Source organism: Trichechus manatus, unplaced genomic scaffold (genome assembly GCF_000243295.1).
Source record: "Trichechus manatus latirostris isolate Lorelei unplaced genomic scaffold, TriManLat1.0 scaffold00036, whole genome shotgun sequence".
Taxonomy (NCBI): domain Eukaryota; kingdom Metazoa; phylum Chordata; class Mammalia; order Sirenia; family Trichechidae; genus Trichechus; species Trichechus manatus.
In genome coordinates, this window is record NW_004443972.1 from 14,831,612 (window position 1) to 14,852,748 (window position 21,137).

Genomic DNA, 21,137 nt, shown 5'->3' on the forward strand with positions numbered 1-21,137 from the left:
CAAGATATACCCATAAATACATTTCACCTGTTTAATTTTCATTATGGTTAATAACTAAGTAAATATTAATTTACTCTCCACGTGTTGTTTCAAACTAATGATTATCTTCTAGGTTTAACAGTAGTAGATTCTGCTTGATTGGTTACTCTTGGTTGGGCACCATTTGATGGATGTATTTAAATCTAAACTTGAGGGCAGACCAGTTTTTTTTTTTTTTTTTTACAATTTATACAACAATTAGGACTAAAGGGAAAAGGTTCAGGTTAAAACTAATTTCTCCTAATGAAAGCATGTTATGATAGCAGAGAGTTAGGATAATTCTTTTATATCTGAGGAGAACTATGACATTGGCTTTATTGAGAATATACCCAATTTAGGACATATGAGTGTACTAGTCATGTTAACAAACGATCCACAAATTATAGTAGCAATTATCCCCTAGTACCATTTCAGCCCTTCTGGGATCTTAGATTCATGCCCACTACTTCCTAAATAGCTACTCCTTTTGAATAACAACAATGGATAGGCCAGTCCAAAGTAGCCAACTTTTATCAAGTTTTTCTTTTTTCAGAGAGAGCTTTAACTTTAAAAGAAAATGATACTCCTCAAAAATTGTCTGTTTTGTGTGGGTATGTGTATGTTCAGGTATTCAAATTCTCATTTATGAGCCACTAGACAGACATTATTATCAAAGGCACTTATATACCACCTAACATAAATTAACGTAAGTATATATCATTCCTAGGGCAAAAAACCCAAATCACAGAAGAATTCCCACAGACCATTTTCTGGCAGTTCTATAAGTACAAAATATTGACATTTTATTTATAGTGCCACCTTATTTCCTGCTCCACGTGGTATTTTTGATTAGGCATGAGCCCCCTTAAGGCATTACTGCAATATTTGGTTAACAGAAACTGACACATTTATATATTAACATCTGATTTTCATGTAAGTCTTCAAAAACTCTAGGAATTTTGGAAAACATTCTATGGCTTCAAAGCATTTTAAAGTTAAAAATATTTCCTTCAAGGCTTTTTTATTCTTCCTTCACTATTGAAAGCAGTGTTCATTACCTAAGGACCATTTCTTCACTAGACTATAAGCTCCATGTGGGCAGGGCCTACGTCTGTCTTGTTTACCAGTGATTTCCCAGAGCCCAGCAGAGGACCCAACAAGGTGTCAAGTTGTATTTCTTGAATGCTTGAATTCGTATCTCATGACTTAGACTATTTTTTTTTTTTCACTTGTACTTTAGATGAGGGTTTACAGCACAAACTAGCTTCTCATTAAACAGTTAGTACCCATATTGTTTTATGACATTGGTTAACAAACCTATGACATGTCAACACTTCCCTTCTCAACCTTGGGCTCCCTATTACCAGCTTTTCTGTCCCCTCCTGCCTTCTAGTCCTTGTCCCTGGGCTGTTGTGCCCCATTAGTCTTGTTTTGTTTTATGGGGCCGTCTCATTTTTCACTGGAGGGTGAACCTCGGGAGTGACTTCACCACTGAGCTAAAAGGGTGTCCAGGGGCCATACTCTCAGGGTTTCTCTAGTCTCTGTCAGGCCAGTAAGTCTGGTCTTTTTTTGTGAGTTAGAATTTAGTTCTACATTTTTCTCCAGCTCTGTCCGGGACTCTCTGTTGTGATCCCTGTCAGAGCAGTCAGTGGTGGTAGCCGGACACCATCTAGTTGTACTGGACTCAGTCTGGTGGAGGCCGTTTAGACTAATCTATACGATCAGTTTTTCTTATTGTCAAGCGGATTATGTGTCTACCAATAGAGACATTTCTCATATCAGAACAAGACCTTAAAAATGGATCTTAATATTTGCATATTAAAGATGTGAAATAAGAAATGAGGTTCAGAGAGGTTAAGAGGCTCATGAAAGTCACATCACATGACTCAAATCCACCTTCCTCCACCCAGACCAATGTCATTTCAATCACACTCCTTTATGAATCTGTAGAAAAACAAATTTAAAATAACTGCCTTTCTGAAAAGAATATATATTCAGGTTCATTAAAAAAAACTAAAAAAAACTAGTTTGTAAAAGTCTTTTATTGTATCCGTGCCACACATAGTAGTGAAAAATAACACTCCTAAAAAAAAGAATGCTACCTCTTCCACAACATTTTATTTTAAATAAAATTTCAAGTACTCTTACATAGGTACAAAAAAAATTCCGATCTATTTGCCTCCAACAGGACACCACAACACACAGTAGATAAAACACAGTGGTTACAAATGTCTTTTAAATTTATTTTTGAGGCAAGGCAAATGGGAGGGAAATGTTTCTATGAAAAAATACTGTGTGCGTAGGAAATTGTCACAATTTTATTCCACATGGATACAAATGATTATACTTTAATTTAGGCCCTGGTGGCTTGAAATTATATAACAAAATAGAAAAATGGAAAACTAATATCCCCTACACCCTGTTTCAAAGGCAGGCACTACCAAGATTAAAGAGATGCCACAGTGTTGGTAGAGGATAATTACTGTACAAGCTATATAGCTATAATTACCTTCAGACTAAAATAAAATGCTACAATCCTTCTAAGGCATAAACAATAATGTCTGCAAACAATATATACACATAATACATATTTAAAACAAGACTTAATATAAACAATAATGAACAGTATATACATGTTAATTTTTCTTCACTGTCTTGAAATACAATTTAACTACACAAGTGATGCAGCAACATATATATAAATGTACTTGTAACTCTACAGTAAAATTTATTTTTGGTGCTTTTATAGCACATCAGTGTAAACAGTTTAACTTGGCTTTGTTTTATATTTTAAAACATTCCTTGTTGTATTTTCAAGATTTAAAGCAATTTTTCTAGTTCTTCCTTTTCACAGAAAACGAAGATTCTGGATGTGGTTTAATCATAAATAATTCATAAAATTAAATACATTCACTAAAAAATAAACTACAAAGTAAAAAAATGAAAAATAGATATTTATTGAGAGGGAAAGGAGAACCATTTCCCAAGTTAGAGCTCTGGTGTTGAATATTCAGTGCGATTTGATATATTTTAATTGCTATTGCACTATAACACCCTTTCCTTTGAAAATTCTTTGGGTGTGCTTCCCTGTTCTACCTAAATTAGCTGATAAATCACATAAACCAATAACCAAGGGCCTTGGTTGTTGTAGGAGTGAAGCCTTTAAAAATGGCATCATTCTTCTGATACTTTTTTTGTGATACTTATTTTATGGAAAAAAAAGTCATTATGTATGTGCCTTGCACGTTTATGTAAATACAGTTCACATTGCTGGTCTCATTTGTCCTTGTTAAAAGGAAACAAAAAAGGTTATTATAACTTCAGCTCACTTTGAAAGTATCTGTCCACTTTTTTTCAAAATACTTCCTCATACTGTGGCCAGCTCTGCCTATATCAGAATCATCTTCATTAAATGTTTCACAGTTGTCAAAAACAAGCCTGACATCTACAGCAAAGGTTTCAAGGTTTGGATACCTGAAAGAAAACACATGATTAGAGACTGCTTTTGTGGTTGTGGCTTAGGTTTATAAATAAAAATGAAGAGGTAATAAAAGGTAAAATAAGAAGTAAAACTGAAAGGAAGAAGAAAAGATTAGGGTAACTGTATTTCAACTGGTATCTAAAATATACGATACTGTTTTATAAACAAAACATTTTTTAAAATTCCATGTCTGCCACTACACAAGTTTTAAAGACTGGTTAAATGGAAAAACTAATCTCTCTGAAGATTAAGACACGTTTCAACTAACTGACATTTTCTCACATCCCATTTTCTGTATGACGTGTATCAAAATTCTGTTCCAGGACTCATCCCACTCAACTACTTTATTAACTCCTCTATCGCTTGTAGTGCCCTATTCTCAGCTTACACATCTTAAACACATTATCGGCATTAAAAAACGTTCAGTTGAAGGAGAAATAATATAAATGCTTTCTATGTACTGTAAATGATACACTTACCTACCCTGTAACTTTTACAGATATCCCAAGATATGACACTCTCTGTTGAACCTCCTCCATTTCCCATCTCTCTTCTCACTCCAAATATACTATTTTGCTCAAGCATTGGGGCATGATGATCCAAAACAGGCCAAAAAGTGTGTGGGAGTTTCGAGTCCACCAGAGATGCCTCAGAAGAAAGGCCTGGCAGTCTACTTTCTGAAATAATCAGCCATTGAAAACCCTATGGAACACAGTTCTACTTTGACACAAGTGGGGTTGGCCATGAGTCAGAATCAACTCTATGGCAACTGGAACTGGCTTCCTTTACCAGAGATAACATTGTGAGAAACGTTATCTCTGGTAAAGGGATGAAGCACAATTGAAGCATTGTGGCTTTCATGCTTTTCTGATGGGATCAGCCCAGTTCTCTCCTGCTGTGTAAGAACACGGAGAACAAAAGGTGAATGAATCTGTTCATGCTTATTGGTCAGAGAAGAGTGGTACATTTAAAGCCAACTCAAACCCAATTTGATACAATTTCAATATTTTGAAAGAGGGCTTTCAGAAATTCAAATTTTAAATTAATTCTAATTTATGATCAGTTTGATATTAAAATACATTACCCATTAGAAGTACCTGTGAGTCACTGAAGTTCTAAGACCTTGTAAAGTGGAATTCTATTTCTTTGATGAAATGCTTTATAGTCTTTGACTCTCTATGTGTAATAATAAAAGAAATAAAAGTTCTCTATCTGTAACAAGCTCACAAAGAGTTGAGTCAGCCCTTATATAACCTCATCCATTTTCCTGTTCTGGAAATTTTTTTTTTTTTAATTGAGGCACAATTCACATAACATAAAATTAACCATTTTAAAGCAAACAATTCAGAGGCATTTAGTACACACAACGCTGTGCAACTACCACCTCTATCTAGTTTCAAAACGTTTTCATCACCCCAAAAGGGACTCCTGTGCCCATTAAGGAGTTCCTTTTCACACCCCTTTCACCTCAGCTCCTGGCAACAATCAATCTTTCTGTCTCTATAGATTTACCTAGACTAGATATTTCATATTAATGAAATCATACACTGTATGTAGGAAATATTTTTATAAAATATTTTAAAGTCACTTTGAGGACTATTTTTCTCTTCAGACTCTTCCTTACCACAAGAAAAGGTTAATGGTTGATGCTACAGAGACTGAAATGTAGGGCAGAATTCCAGTTGAGATTCTAGGGAGATAATACCCACATTCATGCCCTTCCTTTATGGGGTTGGGGCAGCTGATGAAGTCCAGAAAGATTAATTAAAGCAGGTACTTCCTCCTCTCAGGTCTTTAAATTTCTACTTTACAAATTTGAAATACTATTAATGAGTTTTGGCTCTAACTCATTAGTTTGGGTTTAATTAAACAACTTGAAATTAGAGAGGAAGCTGATCAATCCAATGAGTTTTGCCTCCCCCACAGCTGGGTTCACAAAGAGAATTATACAGAATGGCTTCCTTTCTGCCTGCCTCCACCGTGCCCCACCTCAATCATTTCCCAGGGCTCCTTCTTAAAAGAGAACTCCAGTTTTGTGGCTCTTTTGGTAATTCTTTGTTAATTTCTAAGGCTTCACTTTGGAGATTTTGATGGTTAGGTTCACCCTCTATCCAGGAATTGCGGGATCATGGAAGTTAAAAGTCAAGAGTTAATTTAAACACTGGTAAAGTCTTCCTGCGTAAGTCTTTGTCCTGGCCATGTTTATTATGAAGTCAATCATGTTGTCCCCTTAAACACCTGAGTAGTTTGAAAGACAGAAAAAGCAGCAGAACTAGGCCGTATCTAGACAGCAGCTTTGGCTGTTTGGTTCATATTATAACCAATAGTTTAAATGGTTTTAAATGTTTTCTGAATTGGGGCAGGTGCCTACTGTAATTTTTTTGAAAATAAAACAAAGCAGACACGATCATTTGAAAGACTGATATTTCAGCCTTAATAAATTAGTCATTTGGTCAATCTAGTCGATCATTTGATATGCATGAGAGGGACACCAATCACCGTGAGTGAAGTTCTACTCAATTCTTCTAAATTGAACATAAATTACAGAGTACAGTAATTTTCACCAAAAGAACACCAGAAAGAACTAAATAATAAACTGAACAATAACAACAGCAATAACAATGTATTTTTAAAATACATTATGTAATTATTCTTTCACTGTACAGTCCTTTTTCCATATTTTTTAAGACAGCCTAAAGTTGATGGGCTTAGGTTATATTAAGCTAAACTGGCAGATAGCAATAAAGGAAGAGGGAGGAATGGAGGAGAGAAGGCAGCTCCACAACTTCTGGCTACTCCCTTGTGGAGTGGCTTTGTCTGGGCTTGTTCTTTAAGTGAACCGCTTTATTCTTGTGGCTCCAAAGTGGGTCATTGCCAGAACCAACTGAATTCTACCATCTTAAAGCTGCTACTCTCTGGCTTCAGAGTTTGAAGTGGTCTAACAGAAAGCATTAACTGTGACCAGGAAGTCATTTTTACTTTTGTGATAGAATCACAAGGAGGACATGGTGGAGAGGAGTAAATGATAGTTGTCTTCCATATTTAACGAATGCATTTTTAGCATTCTCTAACAACCCAGAATAAAGATTTTTCACATTTAAAATTTCTAATTATCTTCTACTCCTCAACTGTGATAATCTGAAAATATTCTAGTCAATTTTTATTAAATCCATATGAGGTGGTGTCAATATTCCATTGATTCACAAAGCAAGTGGTTAATTTTTTGGTTCCAGATTACATGCTACTTTGTTTGGGAAGCTTCCTTGATACTTTTCGTTACTCCTAGTCTGGGTTGGTACCCCTCCAACGTGGTCAAAAGAAGGTTTATCATACCACCTTTTAACTGCTTCAATGTTTTAATTGATCTGTCTCCCCTACTATCCTACTTTAGCCAAATATATACATACAGCTTTCCAAAGTCAAGGCCTATGTCTTTGCCATTAATTAATGTATTCTATGCTGACCAGAAAAGTGTTCAGTACATATCAGGCTTCCTTTACCAGAAATAATTACTGATGGGAATGATTTACTTACTGTCCACTACTTAGTTTCTCTCTAATTGTGGAAAAATCCATAGGTTTCTTAATAACTTTCTTATAACCAGGAACAAGTTTCAAGTTTACAGGAAGTAGAAAAGGCCAGGCATCCTCATGAGTTTCCATTTCAGTCAGGATCATACTAAAGAAAATAATGTTTGAAATCAATATCTATGCTCTAGGATGATCTATTTTTATCATAGAATGATCTGTTTTTATTAAAAATTTAGCTATTATCATTTTAGAAGTTAAAACAATGTAAATTAATTTATTTTAAAAAGATAAAGGAATATGTTTACTTACAAACTTGCCAAAAGTAATCTATAGTATGGTAAAAGATTTCTAAACAAGTAAAATGGAATGCTGTAAATATACAATACCTGCAAAGAGCTAGGTCCTTGGAATCATCTCTTTTAGGTTTTTTAACAGAAGTAAAGCTGTCTTGTTTTGACAAGTTAATAGAAGTGTTTTCCTCCATTTTTCTTTTTTTGAGGTCTTTGTTTCCTCTTTTTAGGGAACTGCTTGTAGATGCAGAGTCTTCATCTTCAGTATCACCTGCTAAAGGTACTTTCTTGCCTTTCTTTGGCTCATTTGCCTTTTTTCCTTTGACATGAAGTTTTTTGATTTTTAGAGTTTGACCACTTGCCTTTAATTTAAACAAAAAAAAGTGAGGCATAAGTAAATAATTGTCTACAGAACTTGCATTATTTTAAATTATGAAAGTCTAACAGGATAAATAAAAAGAATATTATCTCTGATCTAGAAACTTGATAATTCTATTATTTTCAGAAGAGTTTTGTGAATTTGTTTTCCCATAATATAAGGCTAAAATTGAATAAAGCATAAAAAATGAAAAATCCATTCATCTTGAGAATTCTTAAAACTTGAAGATGCTGATCTCAGGATAACTCAGGATAATCCATCTTTGGTGTTACAGAACTTACCAGCAGTGTAATGTAGGTCACTAACTGAATGAATTTGAAGATTACAAAATGACTCTTTTAGAATACAATATGATTAAGAGAAAAGGTGAATATAAACAAAAATTGATAGCTTATTAACAAGAAAGTTTAAGGGTTATTAATAAGCTAGGCCAAACATGAAAAAGAGCTCATGAAGCATGAAATAGAGAAAAATTCTTTTTAAATGACCAAATCTAATGGACTTGATTTTTTTTTTTTTCTGGATAAAGAATAAAAAGAATCTGCTATAAGAGAGTTTTATAAACTTAAGAGTTCCTAGGAGTGAATAAAGCAGTGGGGAAGGATGGGGGGAAAAAGATGTCTGTTTTAAGGAAAACAATGTAGAAAGAAATGTTATCAAGGATATTATACTTGTAATCAAAGTGTATGAATTCCAGCAGTGGTTCTGACACTAAGTGGTCATGGAGCTTGGGACAAAAATATCTATGAGGTCTTGTTTTCTCACTAGTAAAATGAAAAAGATAAGCTCCACAATTGCTAAGATCATCTAATTCTAAAATTATATAGAAAAACTCATTGTTGCCTTATGAATCAAATCACAACACTGCAGGCAGCACAATGATGCACGAGTTACTCCTTCCTGAGTCTCCAAATTTAGAAACAGGGAAATAATTCTGCCTTTAGAATGTTAAATTTTATAATAAATATAGTAGATAAAAGAAGAGAGATATGCAAAGTCACTGGCATTATATGACTTTTGCTTTGACTTCCCAGAATAGTGCCTACCTTTTTTTGAAAGACTATTTTTCCTTTAACCAGACTGTTAAGAAATCCTAGACTGCATAGTCATATAACCAATCCAGCAATAATTTAAAATTGGCTGTATTCTTGAAATGAATTTGGCTAAGAACATCTCTTAGAGTATCTCAGATCAGTTTCTTGAAGTATTTTCATGATGCTTTCTAGAAATATTTTTTAAAAACTGCTCTTTTATATAAGCAATTAAAATTATTTGGTTCTATATTGGCAGGTTAAAAGTAAAGTAGATATTTTAATTAACTAAAGTAATAAGGCAAACCATAAATCCAACACTTTCCCCCATATCAAAGAATCACTACTGCTTGTTACTAACTGAAGTAATTAAAATGTTTTAGTAAGTCTCTTATCCATTTAGTTTAATTTTCATTCACTAAAATCTGGTTATTTTTGGTTTTCATATAACACTGAGCTCTTAGCACTCTGAACAATGCTTAATATAATGAGGAAAAAGTCCATTTAATGAAGATTAAATAAAATTAGATTGAATAGTTGTGTTACTTAAAATAAAAAGAACAAAATTTCATGAATAATGGGCCAGAACTTCTAGTTTCAATTTGAACTACAGAAAGAAAATATAAAATTAAAATCACAGAATCAAAAGACTTCTGTTGTATTTAAGAAAAGACAATAATGTCTCAAAATAAATTTCTTTAATACCGTAAATAATGTTTATCAGCTTACCTTATTAGACAATGTAGGTACACACACTATAAAAGCAAGCTTTACAGTTACTCTGTTATCTGATTACTTTGTTCTTGGGCAGAGACCCCACTTCTCTCCATCTTGCTAGAGCCCAGGTTCAAAGAGGAACTTCAATGGGTCCTAGGCAGAACCTACCAGATTACACCTCCAAGGACGCATTTCTCTTATGTTTGTATATTTATATATCAGAAGTTGTAGATGGTGGATCACAGGCTATAAACAGCCCACAGAATGTGCTGTTTGGCTCTTATGATGCTTGTAAAAACTCTGAATTTGTTGCCAACATTAAAAATTTGGGAGGACATATATTAAAATCCATAATCTTGACTTCTCTTGTAATATTTGAAGATCCTGAAACACTGGGCCCACATTCCTACATGACAACTAACTGGAGTTGAGAGGTGACGGCCACAGTTAGATGGGGCATGACTCTCCTGTTTGCCACAGTCCCCTCCAGGGATCCAAGGAGCTCTTTTATGCTATTTGCCACCTAGCTTTTGTAGGCAGTAGAGTTTGAAACTTGTAATATGTATATTTGTGTGTATCTGTGAGCATATGTAAATATGCACATATACACACACAAGTCTTTTGATTCTGTGATTATGTAACATATATATGCAGACACACATACACATAGAGTAAAAATACTTAATCTTTATGATCTATATAGAAATAGCCATTTAAGGGCAAAATGTATAGCATAAATATTTCTGAATAACTATGAATTAATTGGTGAGATATTTTATAAGCCTTAACTTTTTCTTAAACAAAAAAATCAAATGCTCAGAATATTATTTTTTCATTGTTGTAAGAAACATTAACATCTAGTTCATTACATTTAAGAATGAAAAAAGCAGATGCACAGAAAGCCATTTCACATAGAAGGGCTTGGAGGAAATCATAGATCTGATGTCTCCTAGTTCACTCCTTGAATGACAGATAGCCAGAATTCTAATTTAAGTAAATTTATTGAAAGCAAAACCTACAATGGCCTAGCAGGTGATATCTCTAAGAATTAAAACACTTATCTATTAGTAATTCATAAAATATTAGAGAAATTTTCGTAACTTGACAGTAATAATGCTAAAGGATAATTTATGTACAACCAGTGAAGACTGTTACTAAACTACACTTAAATATATACAACAAAAATGATAAAGTAATGAGAAATCAAAAAGTGATTATTAATAAATATGATATCATAAGGCACTCCTGCAATTTTTAAAAATATATTCTAAAATACGTTAAAGTATTATTAAAAAAACTTTACAAAACTTTACAGCTTATAAAACTTCACATACATGACCTTATTTGATCCTCATGAATCTCCACAAAGCAGATACTATTCCATTTTACATATCATAACACTAAAGCTAAGAAAGCACATCAGTGTTTACAGATCAGGGAGATGAGAAAAACCAGTAAAGGAGACTGAGAAGGAGCAAAGGAAAAGTCAGTGGTTATAGTATTTTAATCCTAGAAGCCAAGTGAAGACAATGTTTCAAGGAGGAGGACGTGGTCAACTCTTATCAAATGTAACTAATAGGTCAAATGAAACCTGAGAACTGAACTCACTGGATTGAGCAATGTGGATGTCATCGGTTAAAATGATAAGAGTAATTTCAGAGTTGTGGAGGTGAAAAATGGGAGTTCAAGAGCAAATCGGAGGAGAGAACAAGAACAGAAACTTTCAAGGAGTTTTTCTGTAAAGGGAAGGAGAGAAATGAGGGAAGTAGGTCAAGGGAGAAGTGAGACCAGAAGAAGGTTTTTGTTTATTAAGATGGGAGAAATACTAGCATGTTAGTAGACTGATGAGAAGAACCCAGTGGAGAAGCAGAAATTGATGATGAAGGCAATAATTGTTGTAGTAACGCCCCTAAAAATGGTGAGCGGGGATGAGATGTGAGGCACAAGTGAAGGAGCTGGCTTAGTTAGAGCACTAGCAGCTCCTGGCAATAGGAGAGAAGGTAGAATATGTGAACCCAGATGTAGGAATGACAGTAGACGTGGTTGTGTGATCTTGTGATATTTTCTTCTGATGGCTTCCATTTTCTCATTGAAATGGTGTAAGGCCATCAGCTGAGAGTGAGGGTGAAGGAGGCAGAGGTGTAGGGTTGAGAATATAGAAAAGGGGTGATAAGCAGCCAGCATTACAGGCCCTGTTGAGGTTTCTGGTCTTGAATTCAGATGGCACTAGTCAGCAGGGCTGGGTGTTTTCTCCAGCCACATTAAGATACACAGGTGTGGGTGCTGGAGAAGACAGAGAGGTGGATTACCCAGAATTATGATTTTGCTGTGTAAGAGAAAGGTAAAGAAGCTAAAAGTGGATGTAATGATTATGATAATGGGATACTGACATATTATAAGCCAGGTTCAGGAAAGAGAAGACATGTAGGGAGAGAGGAACAGTGAAAAGGACTTAAGTAAACTGATGACCCTGGTGGGGTCAAATGATTGTTGGAGACGGAGAGCTGTAGGAAGTAAGCTGGAAAGAAAAGGAGTTAGTGGACAGAATGTATGTTTGGGATTGAGTTTATGGAGAGGCTGTAGTTACTGGTAATGATTAGGTCAAGTGAATAAACATGGGAGAGAATGGCTGAGGTAGGAAACACCTAGCGAAAAGTCTGGCCCTCAATACATGCTGATCCTTTTATATTTCTTATTCCTTGTTTTCTAACTCCAAAACCTACTTCTTCTCATTTATCATATTGCTTCTCTCTTAATTAATGGTATGACTTCACAGGTTTCTATTTTAAATATGACTGGAAAATGACTTAAAATATACATGCTTACCATATGACCGAGCAATTCCATGCTTAGGTATATACCCAAGAGAACTAAAAACATATGTTCATATAAAAACTTGTAAAGAATGTTCGTAGGATTTTCATAATAACCAAATAGTGGAAAAAATTCAAATGTCCATCAAATGATGAATGGCTAGATATCTCCATAATGGAATTTATTTGGCCATAAAAAGGAAGGAAGTACTGTTACATGCTACAACATGAATGAACCTTGAAAATATTATGCTAAGTAAAAGGAGCTAGTCACAAAAGCCCACATATTATATGATTCCATTTATATGAAATGTTCAGAATAGGCAAATCCATAGAGACAGAAAGTAGATTAGTAATTGTCAAGGGCTATGGAGGGGCAGGAAATAGAAATGACTGTTAATGGGTTCAAGGGATATTTTGGGGTGATGAAAATGTTGTGGAATTAGGAAATGGTGATGGCTGCACAACTTTGTGAATATATTAAAAATCACTGAGTTACACATTTTTAAAAGGTGAATTTTATGGTATGTGAATTTATATATATAACATAAAGCTCTGTATTTTGATCTGGCACTTAAAAAGCTTAGTTTTAGATCAGCCTTACCTTAGCAATGCAAGCTGGACAAAACCAGTCCCCATCTGGTATAGTAGTGATCTTGGGTCTATGGCAGTATGTATGACAGCCTTTGTCACAGCCATCACAGAGAAGAAGCAGCTCTTCATTATCTCCCTTTCGACAGATCTGGCAATACTATAATACATGAAAAATCACTTAAAATTAACCCTCTGCTTTGAATAATAGTTATTGGGATGTTAAACCAGAAATTCCTCATTTATATTAGTAATGAACATTCCGCTTGCTAACAAATATACAGTAGCCATACACATCTATGTATCTCTCATTACACAGATATGGACCACATGACGGGGTGAGCAGTTCTGTTGGGGTCAATGCACATTTCAGGTACACCGCAAAGAACAAAGCCATAGGCTTGAATGCCTGCACACACTTCAGAAGCAAGTACACATTAACATATGAAATAATTAACATGACATTAGAGCACATAAAGCAATGAATAGCTTTAATATGTGGTGGTTTTTTAAAAATGTGTTTTATCTTTTGATTATCTTAGCATCCTTGTGATGTCCTGAGAAAGGAGTAAGGGTTAGAGTTATTAGTAAAGATCAAAGTTAAGAAACTTGCATTCAGATCCGAATTACATATAACAAAAGATGCCCCTAGATTTTGACTAAATTATTCATCTATTTTTTGTTTTTAAAATGAGTGTAAAGTATTCAAATCAGGAAACTTTGAAAATTAAATCAACCCAAATCAAATCTGTATCACAAGTACATAAAATGCATCACTACAAAATAATTTTAAAGGAAAATGATACAATAAATTAAATCAAAGAATTTAAAATGTCATGATTTATTTTGTAGAGTTAAAAATAAAATTATTTCTTCTCTATTGAAAAACTTCTACTACCATAAAGCTGAAGTATAAAACTTTAAAATCTGCAAAGAAGTTTTTCTCTGATACATACATACTTTATACAACAAATTTCAGAAAGGGAAAGAAGTGAAAGAGACAAGTATAAACTTTCAAGATGTATTAAAAAGGGTAAGAACTAACATTCTGTTTTGATATTTAGTTCATATTTTCAGTCACAATAGAATATGTCCTATAATCAACATTTAAAACAATAAAAACATTTAAACTAGGAATCATTTATACAAATATAAATTTATGTAAATATATAATGTTAATAACAAGATAGCTTAATTGTTTAAACTTAATTTGTTTACTTCTCAATACATTAAATCTTAATCTGGGAAAGTCTTCTGTAACTCATTATGTACACTGTTGTTGTGCTGTTAGTTGCTGTCCAGTCGATTCTCACTCATGGCCACTCCACGTGTGCAGAGTAGAACTGCTCCAAAGGGTTTTCAAGGCTGTGACCTTTCAGAAGCAGGTGCACTAGTGATACTTTAAGAATCTTATCAAAATGACAGATACACACTATTAGACTTAACAAGTATTTATTAAATATATTTAATATATTAGTAATATCAAAATTGACACGTGTACTAAGATTAAAAGCAGCATGAGTTTAACATTCCAAGAATAAGTATCTATCTTTGGCTTCTTCTATTACCACATCACTAAATTCCTTAATATGGTATTAAACGGTATCTCCAAAATTGACTTATAACTTTAAAACTTTCATTGTAAAGTCACACACACACACAAAAAATCCCAAACCCACTGCCATCCAGTTGATTCCAACTCATAGTGACCCTATACAACAGAGTAGAACTGCCCCATAGGGTTTCCAAGGCTGTAGATCTTTACGGAAGCATACTGCCACATCTTTCTCCCATTGTAAAGTTACTCACTGAGAAATAACACTTGGAAGGTTATATTTAAGCCACTAAAACAATAATTATAAAATAAACAGTAATTTAAAAATAAGATTCATGACATAAGTAAATCTCGCTGTTTTCTACAATAGATAACTAAAATACTACAAAGTCTTACCTCTTATGCTTATTATTTTAAAAAAGCAGAATTACATTCTAATACTTATTAAGAAGGAATGACAAACATCAAACTCATAACTTTCTGAAAATCATAGGAATAGCTCAGTTTGTTAAAACAAATAGATTACTATTTGGTTTTAAGTCCTTTGCTACTACAGTTAAGGAATTGTGGATGTTGCCTAGTATTTAAAATTAACAACAATAAAAGCATACTCTGGGCAGAGGATTATCTGGAGGCAAATTATGACAGCTCCTTCTTTCCTGGTAAGCTTGGTCTCTGACCAAGGGGATATTTGTAAAGATATAGAGCACTTTAACATTTTGTTTAGGATCATGAGGATTATTATAAACTTAGTGCCATTGAGTTGATTCTGACTCATAGTAACCCTGTATTATTATAGGCACTTTTCAATTTCTAATGAAAGGTTATAAAATGTTCATTAGTCTTTGAATACAAAACTCTGTCTCTTTTCAGGGTAGTTTCATAGCAAATAATATATTATTAAGCTTTAAAAAAAGATTGTAAGAGATGTGTTAATAACATGGGAAAGGTTAATGAATTTGCAAAAACTGAAAAAAAAACTTTAGATTACAGAAAGTTAAGGATACTAATAAAAATACAGATCTCAGTATAAGTTTTGGGTTTCTGTGTATAGGTTTATAACAAAACTGACAGCACTGTGATGATTGTTTTGGTGCAGATGAGAAACATAACCGTAGAAATTTCATTCTGATGTAGGAACTTAATCTTTTTTTGATGATTATGTCCTAGATTTCACCAAATGTGTTTTTCCAAGATAATTTTTAAACTGTTTATTGATTATGATCTTTAAAAGGGTAAATTGTAGAAATATTACCCAGTAAAAATGCTACCAGATAAACTGAAAATACCTTAAAATTTATAGTAAATTCTAATCTGGATTTGGAAAAACCTAAATTTGAGCATACGGTGAAAATTGCGAGTTCATTATTCTGTGGATATTTTAGGAAGAAGTGAAAAACTACAGAAGAAAGCACATTTATTTGTATAGAATCAATCAGGCCTTAAGTAGTGTAAGCATAGAGGTAAAAATGGAGGGAAAAACGCCATTATTTAAGGATCACTTCTTCTCTTCAGGGAATAGCCATTTTAAATAAAGGAATTTCACCTCAAGCCACTGCTGAAAACAAATTTCAAATGCCTGAATTTTAAAGCTAGCCTGAATTCTAAAGTAAATGTTAAGGTGATTCATTAAAGTCTACATATAATAATACAAATTATTATATGACTATATAATATATAATATAAAACAGGCAAGAGGGACAACTTATACATGATTTAAAATAAATACCTCTTCTGAAAGATGTATGAAATACAGCTTTTATTTTTTGAAGACACAGCATATAGGTGGCTGGCACAAAGTAGAGGCTCACTACATGGTAATAACTGATTGAACGTATACAAAGAAGGTGAAAAACCAGTTTTAATTATCAGAGGAAAGACTAAAACGTCTAGTCTTCATGTCAGCCACATCTGAGGCCAAATAAATGATACAAACATATAAACTAAGAGCCCTGTGTTTATTTTGTATTTACTTATCAATGTATTTCTTGGTATAAAAATGGAAATCGATAGAAATATAAGACATTTTAGGAACACAGTGAAGGGATTAGATAATATTATCAATTAGAATGTCACAAGGGTGAAAGGGCCTTCAAAATATTTAGGTTAACAACTAATATACTGATGGAATGTAGAAAAACAACTTTAGTAAGAGTCATAAGCAAAATTCAAAGGAGACAGAAACAAGATTTTCAAAAATAAAAAAGAACATGTTTGGTATCTCAAAAAGCTCAAACTTAGAAGGAAAATGTCCAACTACACAGTGTTTAAAAATCAAAAAAACTCTCAAATACAGTATGCATTATACTTTGACAACAAGTAATATATAATTAAGAAAGATCTGGAGGTTGGGAAAAAAAGGACAGATTAAATTAGTTATAGTATTTTTTAATAAAAACACTTACAACTTTCATAATTGATTTTTCCCATGCTATTGATTTCTGTAATTGCTGAATGCACAGAGCTACCTGTGCAGCACTGCGAGCTTCTGATAATGCCCTTCTCCAGACCCTGAGCCCTGGAGCAATATCCTCTTCAATTCTGCATTGAAATATAGAAAAATTAAGTAGGTCATGTCTACATTTATGGTTACTGAATGTGAAACAATCATCACACTGAAAGCCAAGCAATGACAAAAACATGTGACAGCCAATAAGTATAAGGTTTAAGCAACTAAATTGGATGTAGTGCACAGACTGTGGCTACGTGCCTCAAAGCTTAGTCACAACCAGGTAAATGTAAGATCACTTTGCAAGGATTATCAACGCACATAACAAAAAAAAAAAAAAAAGTTTTTACAAAGCATCATGCAAATAGCATGATCCATATGGATCACAGACATACAAGAAGATACATAGATAACAGGCAATAGAAAATAGGCTCCAATTAGCAAAGAAGCACAATAATTTTTCAAGTTAATCTCAATAACCTACCCGTCACCATCACCACTAATGGATGGTGCAGGAGCAGGGACAGTAACTGTGCCCACATTATCCAGTTTGATCTGAATGGTGGTACTTAAGGGGCTCTTCAGATACCTTCTTTCAATGTTCCGCTCCAAATCAGCCAGCCTGGTTACAGCTATATCTAGGGGGTTGTCACTCTGCCGTTCTAGTGCATGTGCACTGCTTTCTTCTTTGCCAGTAAATTCACCATCATGCTCCTTGCACAATTTAGTAAATGACTTATGTTCAAAATATACCAAGTCCTCCCTTTCTGATGCAGGCTCTGGACACATCCAACCCTATATATCAAGAGAATAGTGTTATTACCGTTTTCTCTCAAAATGCCGGGTGGGTGTATTACCTTTACTTAAAATACAGCATCAGCCACCAGCAGATCTCAAGGATCTTTACTAAAAGCTTTTACCTTGTACTTTCCTAATGCTAGGCAGAAACAAGAAAAACAAAAACTTTAAAACAGTTTTAAGAAAAGCTTGAAAAGGAAAAATTTAACCACTTCTGATATTATGAAAAGTATAATAAAAATCAAAAAAGTACTCTAAAGGATTTTTGACTTAGATTCTTATTAACTGCATAGAACCACTGAAATGGAAATCTCTTGGTAGCCTCTAAGCCTTGCTCTTCCTTTCTGTTTTCATTCCTTCCACTAATCTTCTGTACAAGCTCTTTTACTCACCATTTTCCTTTGACCACAGGGGACTTGCATAAGCTGTTACCTTTGCCTTACAGCTTTTCCAGGCTCCTCTTTATCTAGTTAACTCCACTTACTCTGCAGCTCTCAGCTTAAAAGTCACTTCCTCAGAGGATCAATCCTTCCCTGACCACCTTGGTTCTCATTAGGCTCTCACAGAATATAATGCTCCATAGTCTTGTCATGGTTGCAACATTTTACTCATGTGATTATTTGATTAACATCTTTCTACCTCTAAATTCCAAGTGGGCAGGGCCATGTCTGCTTTTACTCATTTTATCTCCAACACAGTGAAGGTAAATAGTAGGCACTCAATTCATATATGTTAATTGAATAAATGAAAGACATAACTCAGCTTGCTTTTATTTATCTTCCAGCTCAAAATTCTTCAAAGATTCTCCACTGTTTAACAAAGTTCAAAATCTTTACCGTGGCATTCAAGTACCTCAATCTCCCTCCCTCTCATGTTCTCATTCATGTATCCTTCAGTCAAATTACGTGTCTTGCCATTCCACAAACACTTGTCCTGAGCTTCCTGATCCCAGTGCTCTGCTCATGCTCTTCCAACTTCCTAGCATGGCATACCCTGTTCTTTAACTGTCAAAAGCTTATTCATCTTCTCAAGTTCCATCTCAACTTCTGCATGAAATCTTCCCTGATCTTCCATATCTCCACCAGAAGCAGTGTATCCTTCTAAATTCAGGTGCTACCCTGTCCTTCTCTATGATTAGTTACTAGATTCTGCATATATTTGTACATGTTTTACTTCCCCTATCATATGGCAAGCTTTCAAATGGCAGGAGCCACATTTTATTCAATTTTGTGGTGTCCACCGTCTGATAGGTTCTCAGTAAATGCTTAGTAAATAAAAACAAAGTGAATATTATCCTTTTTATTAAATTCCTTTAGCGATAGTCTGTATGCTTACATATTGGGATCAATTCTTCACCTTTAATTCATTATAACATTTATATTTAAAAAGGAAGAAAGGAATTATGAGTACTAGGCATAAGTGTAGGGTACAAGTCATGTCAAATGAACCTCATTCCCATATTTTGAAAGGGATACTAAATTGCCAAATCCAGGGAATTCTATAAATATAGTACATCTTGATTTCTGCAAAGCAACTGACGAGAAAACAAAACAAAACAAAGCAATGAGGACGAGATTAGAATTAGAGAAATCTAGATGGTTGAAAACTGTATACAAAGAATGACAGTTAACACAGCTTGTCAACTTGGAAAACTGTCCTCAGTGCCATTGCCCAAAGACTCTATATTTGGCCTGTCCTATTAATGTACTTAGGAATAACTTAGATGACTGCTAATAAATCTGCTGTTAAAACTAGGAAGGAAGTTTAATATTCTGGATGACAGAATTATGATAAAGTAGTTCCATATGCTGAAAAAATGTACTCCAATGAAATTAATAAAAAATTAACAATGATAAATGCAAATTTCAGCTTTGATGCTTAAGCAGCTAATCACAGAAATACCGCATGTGACAAAAGTCACTTAAGAGCAAACCCTTTGAAAGAAGCCCAAGGATTTTTGTTACAGTGCACACTCAGTGAAGCAACAGTATGATGAATGTTAAAAAGCGAGCACAGATTTAAATAGCATTAAAAGAAGTATAGTACCAGATTAAGGAAAGTAAAAGTCTCATGCACAGATTCAGACATCGTTATGGACAGTTATGGGTACAACAGTTGAAGAAGTGTATTGACATTGATGTTTATCCAGAAGAGAATCATGAACTTGGAAACCTTTCACATAACTAATGGTTGAAGGAATTAATAAGATTTAGCTTGGAAAAGAGAAAATTTAAAAAGAGACATAAGAGCTGTCTTTAGAGCAGCTGGAAGAGTGATTAGCCTTTCTGTAAACTCTCAAAAATAGAACGAGGACTAGGGACTCAGAGTGTCCTACAGTATAAAAAGAACTTCTGAATTCTTAGTGATATTAAAGATAGAAATAAACCTAAATAGTAGTCCCAGGCCACCTGCTTAATGTATCTTCACAATGGCTATGTCATCAGGCTAAACATAACTCCATTTTCTTTTTAAGAAAAAAAGAAAGAAAGAAATCATTAAATCATCTATAACCATTGCCACTGAGTCGATTCTGACTCATAGCAACCCTATTGGACAGAGTAGAACTGCTCCATAGGGTTTCCAAGGTTGTAATCCTTACAGAAGCAGACTGCTACATCTTTCTCTCGTGGAGTGGCTAGTGGGTTGAAACTGAGACCTTCTGATTAGCAGCCAAGTGCTTAACCACTGTGCCACCAGTGCTCCTTTGGTTAAAACTAATGTTTTGTGGATTTTTTTTATCATTTGCATCTTTAGACTCTTCTTCAAGACTAATATGATTGCAATTCAACTCTTAGAATAATACAGAATAATTCAGCAATACCTTATTAACAGGATAATATTAAAACATCCCAGTTAAAAAAAATCCCACTTATTTTAGCTACTAAGAACACAACCAAGAACATCTGGCTAAGCAGCCAGTGATGTGATAAGGTCAAGCCACCAAAATCTGAGTATATCACCAGGAAAATGTTTCAGGCCCACACTCTAACTTTACATGTAATTTTAAAAAGCTTGACGATATGCTCTCCTATCCTATAGCCATCTGGAATTGGCAAGTTAGATTAGGGAAGCTGGAGGAAAATAGGGCTAGTAGAACCAATCAAATTTAAACCAGCAAGCAGTAACAAATGACCAGGAGAGAGGACAAAGATGGACTATAAGAAGCAGATGTAATAGTTTAAAAACCAAGGCATGTGAGGATCATTTAGTCTAAGGGCAAACCTCTTCACACCTCCTGTCTAATAACTGGCCTTCATATTTGATGAGCCTATGGCACCAAGACCACTTAAATTACATTCAAAATTCTCAATGTAAGCAGGCAGTAGAATGTGTAATATAAGAGATCAAACAAACTTGTTAAAAAAAAATTATGGCACTAAATGGAATAATTTTTATCTCTCCAGAATATTAACTAGCGGAAGAGTTCATTTGTTGAAGATTCCAGATAAATGAGGTGTTTTTTATATAGAATTATGACAATAGAC

The 21,137-nt window shown here is 34.0% G+C and overlaps 1 protein-coding gene across 18 annotated transcripts in view; it reads right to left on the minus strand.

Annotated features, from left to right (window-relative positions):
* Positions 1–1,664: 1,664 nt before the first annotated feature.
* The window catches only part of BAZ2B (bromodomain adjacent to zinc finger domain 2B), a 463,486-nt gene continuing 444,013 nt past the window's right edge, over positions 1,665–21,137 (minus strand). For 8 of the 18 annotated variants that reach the window (XM_023730433.1, XM_023730431.1, XM_023730430.1 and 5 more), the window contains 6 exons: positions 17,339–17,649; positions 16,811–16,946; positions 12,864–13,010; positions 7,416–7,681; positions 7,034–7,177; positions 1,666–3,492 (listed from right to left, as the gene is read on the minus strand). In XM_023730433.1, the coding sequence (XP_023586201.1) occupies positions 3,339–3,492; positions 7,034–7,177; positions 7,416–7,681; positions 12,864–13,010; positions 16,811–16,946; positions 17,339–17,649 (1,158 nt within the window). In that variant the 3' untranslated portion in view covers positions 1,666–3,338. Of the gene's footprint in view, positions 3,493–4,778; positions 7,178–7,415; positions 7,682–12,863; positions 13,011–16,810; positions 16,947–17,338; positions 17,650–21,137 lie in introns of those variants that run through there. The other 10 variants (XM_023730420.1, XM_023730423.1, XM_023730421.1 and 7 more) reach the window with 6 other exon arrangements.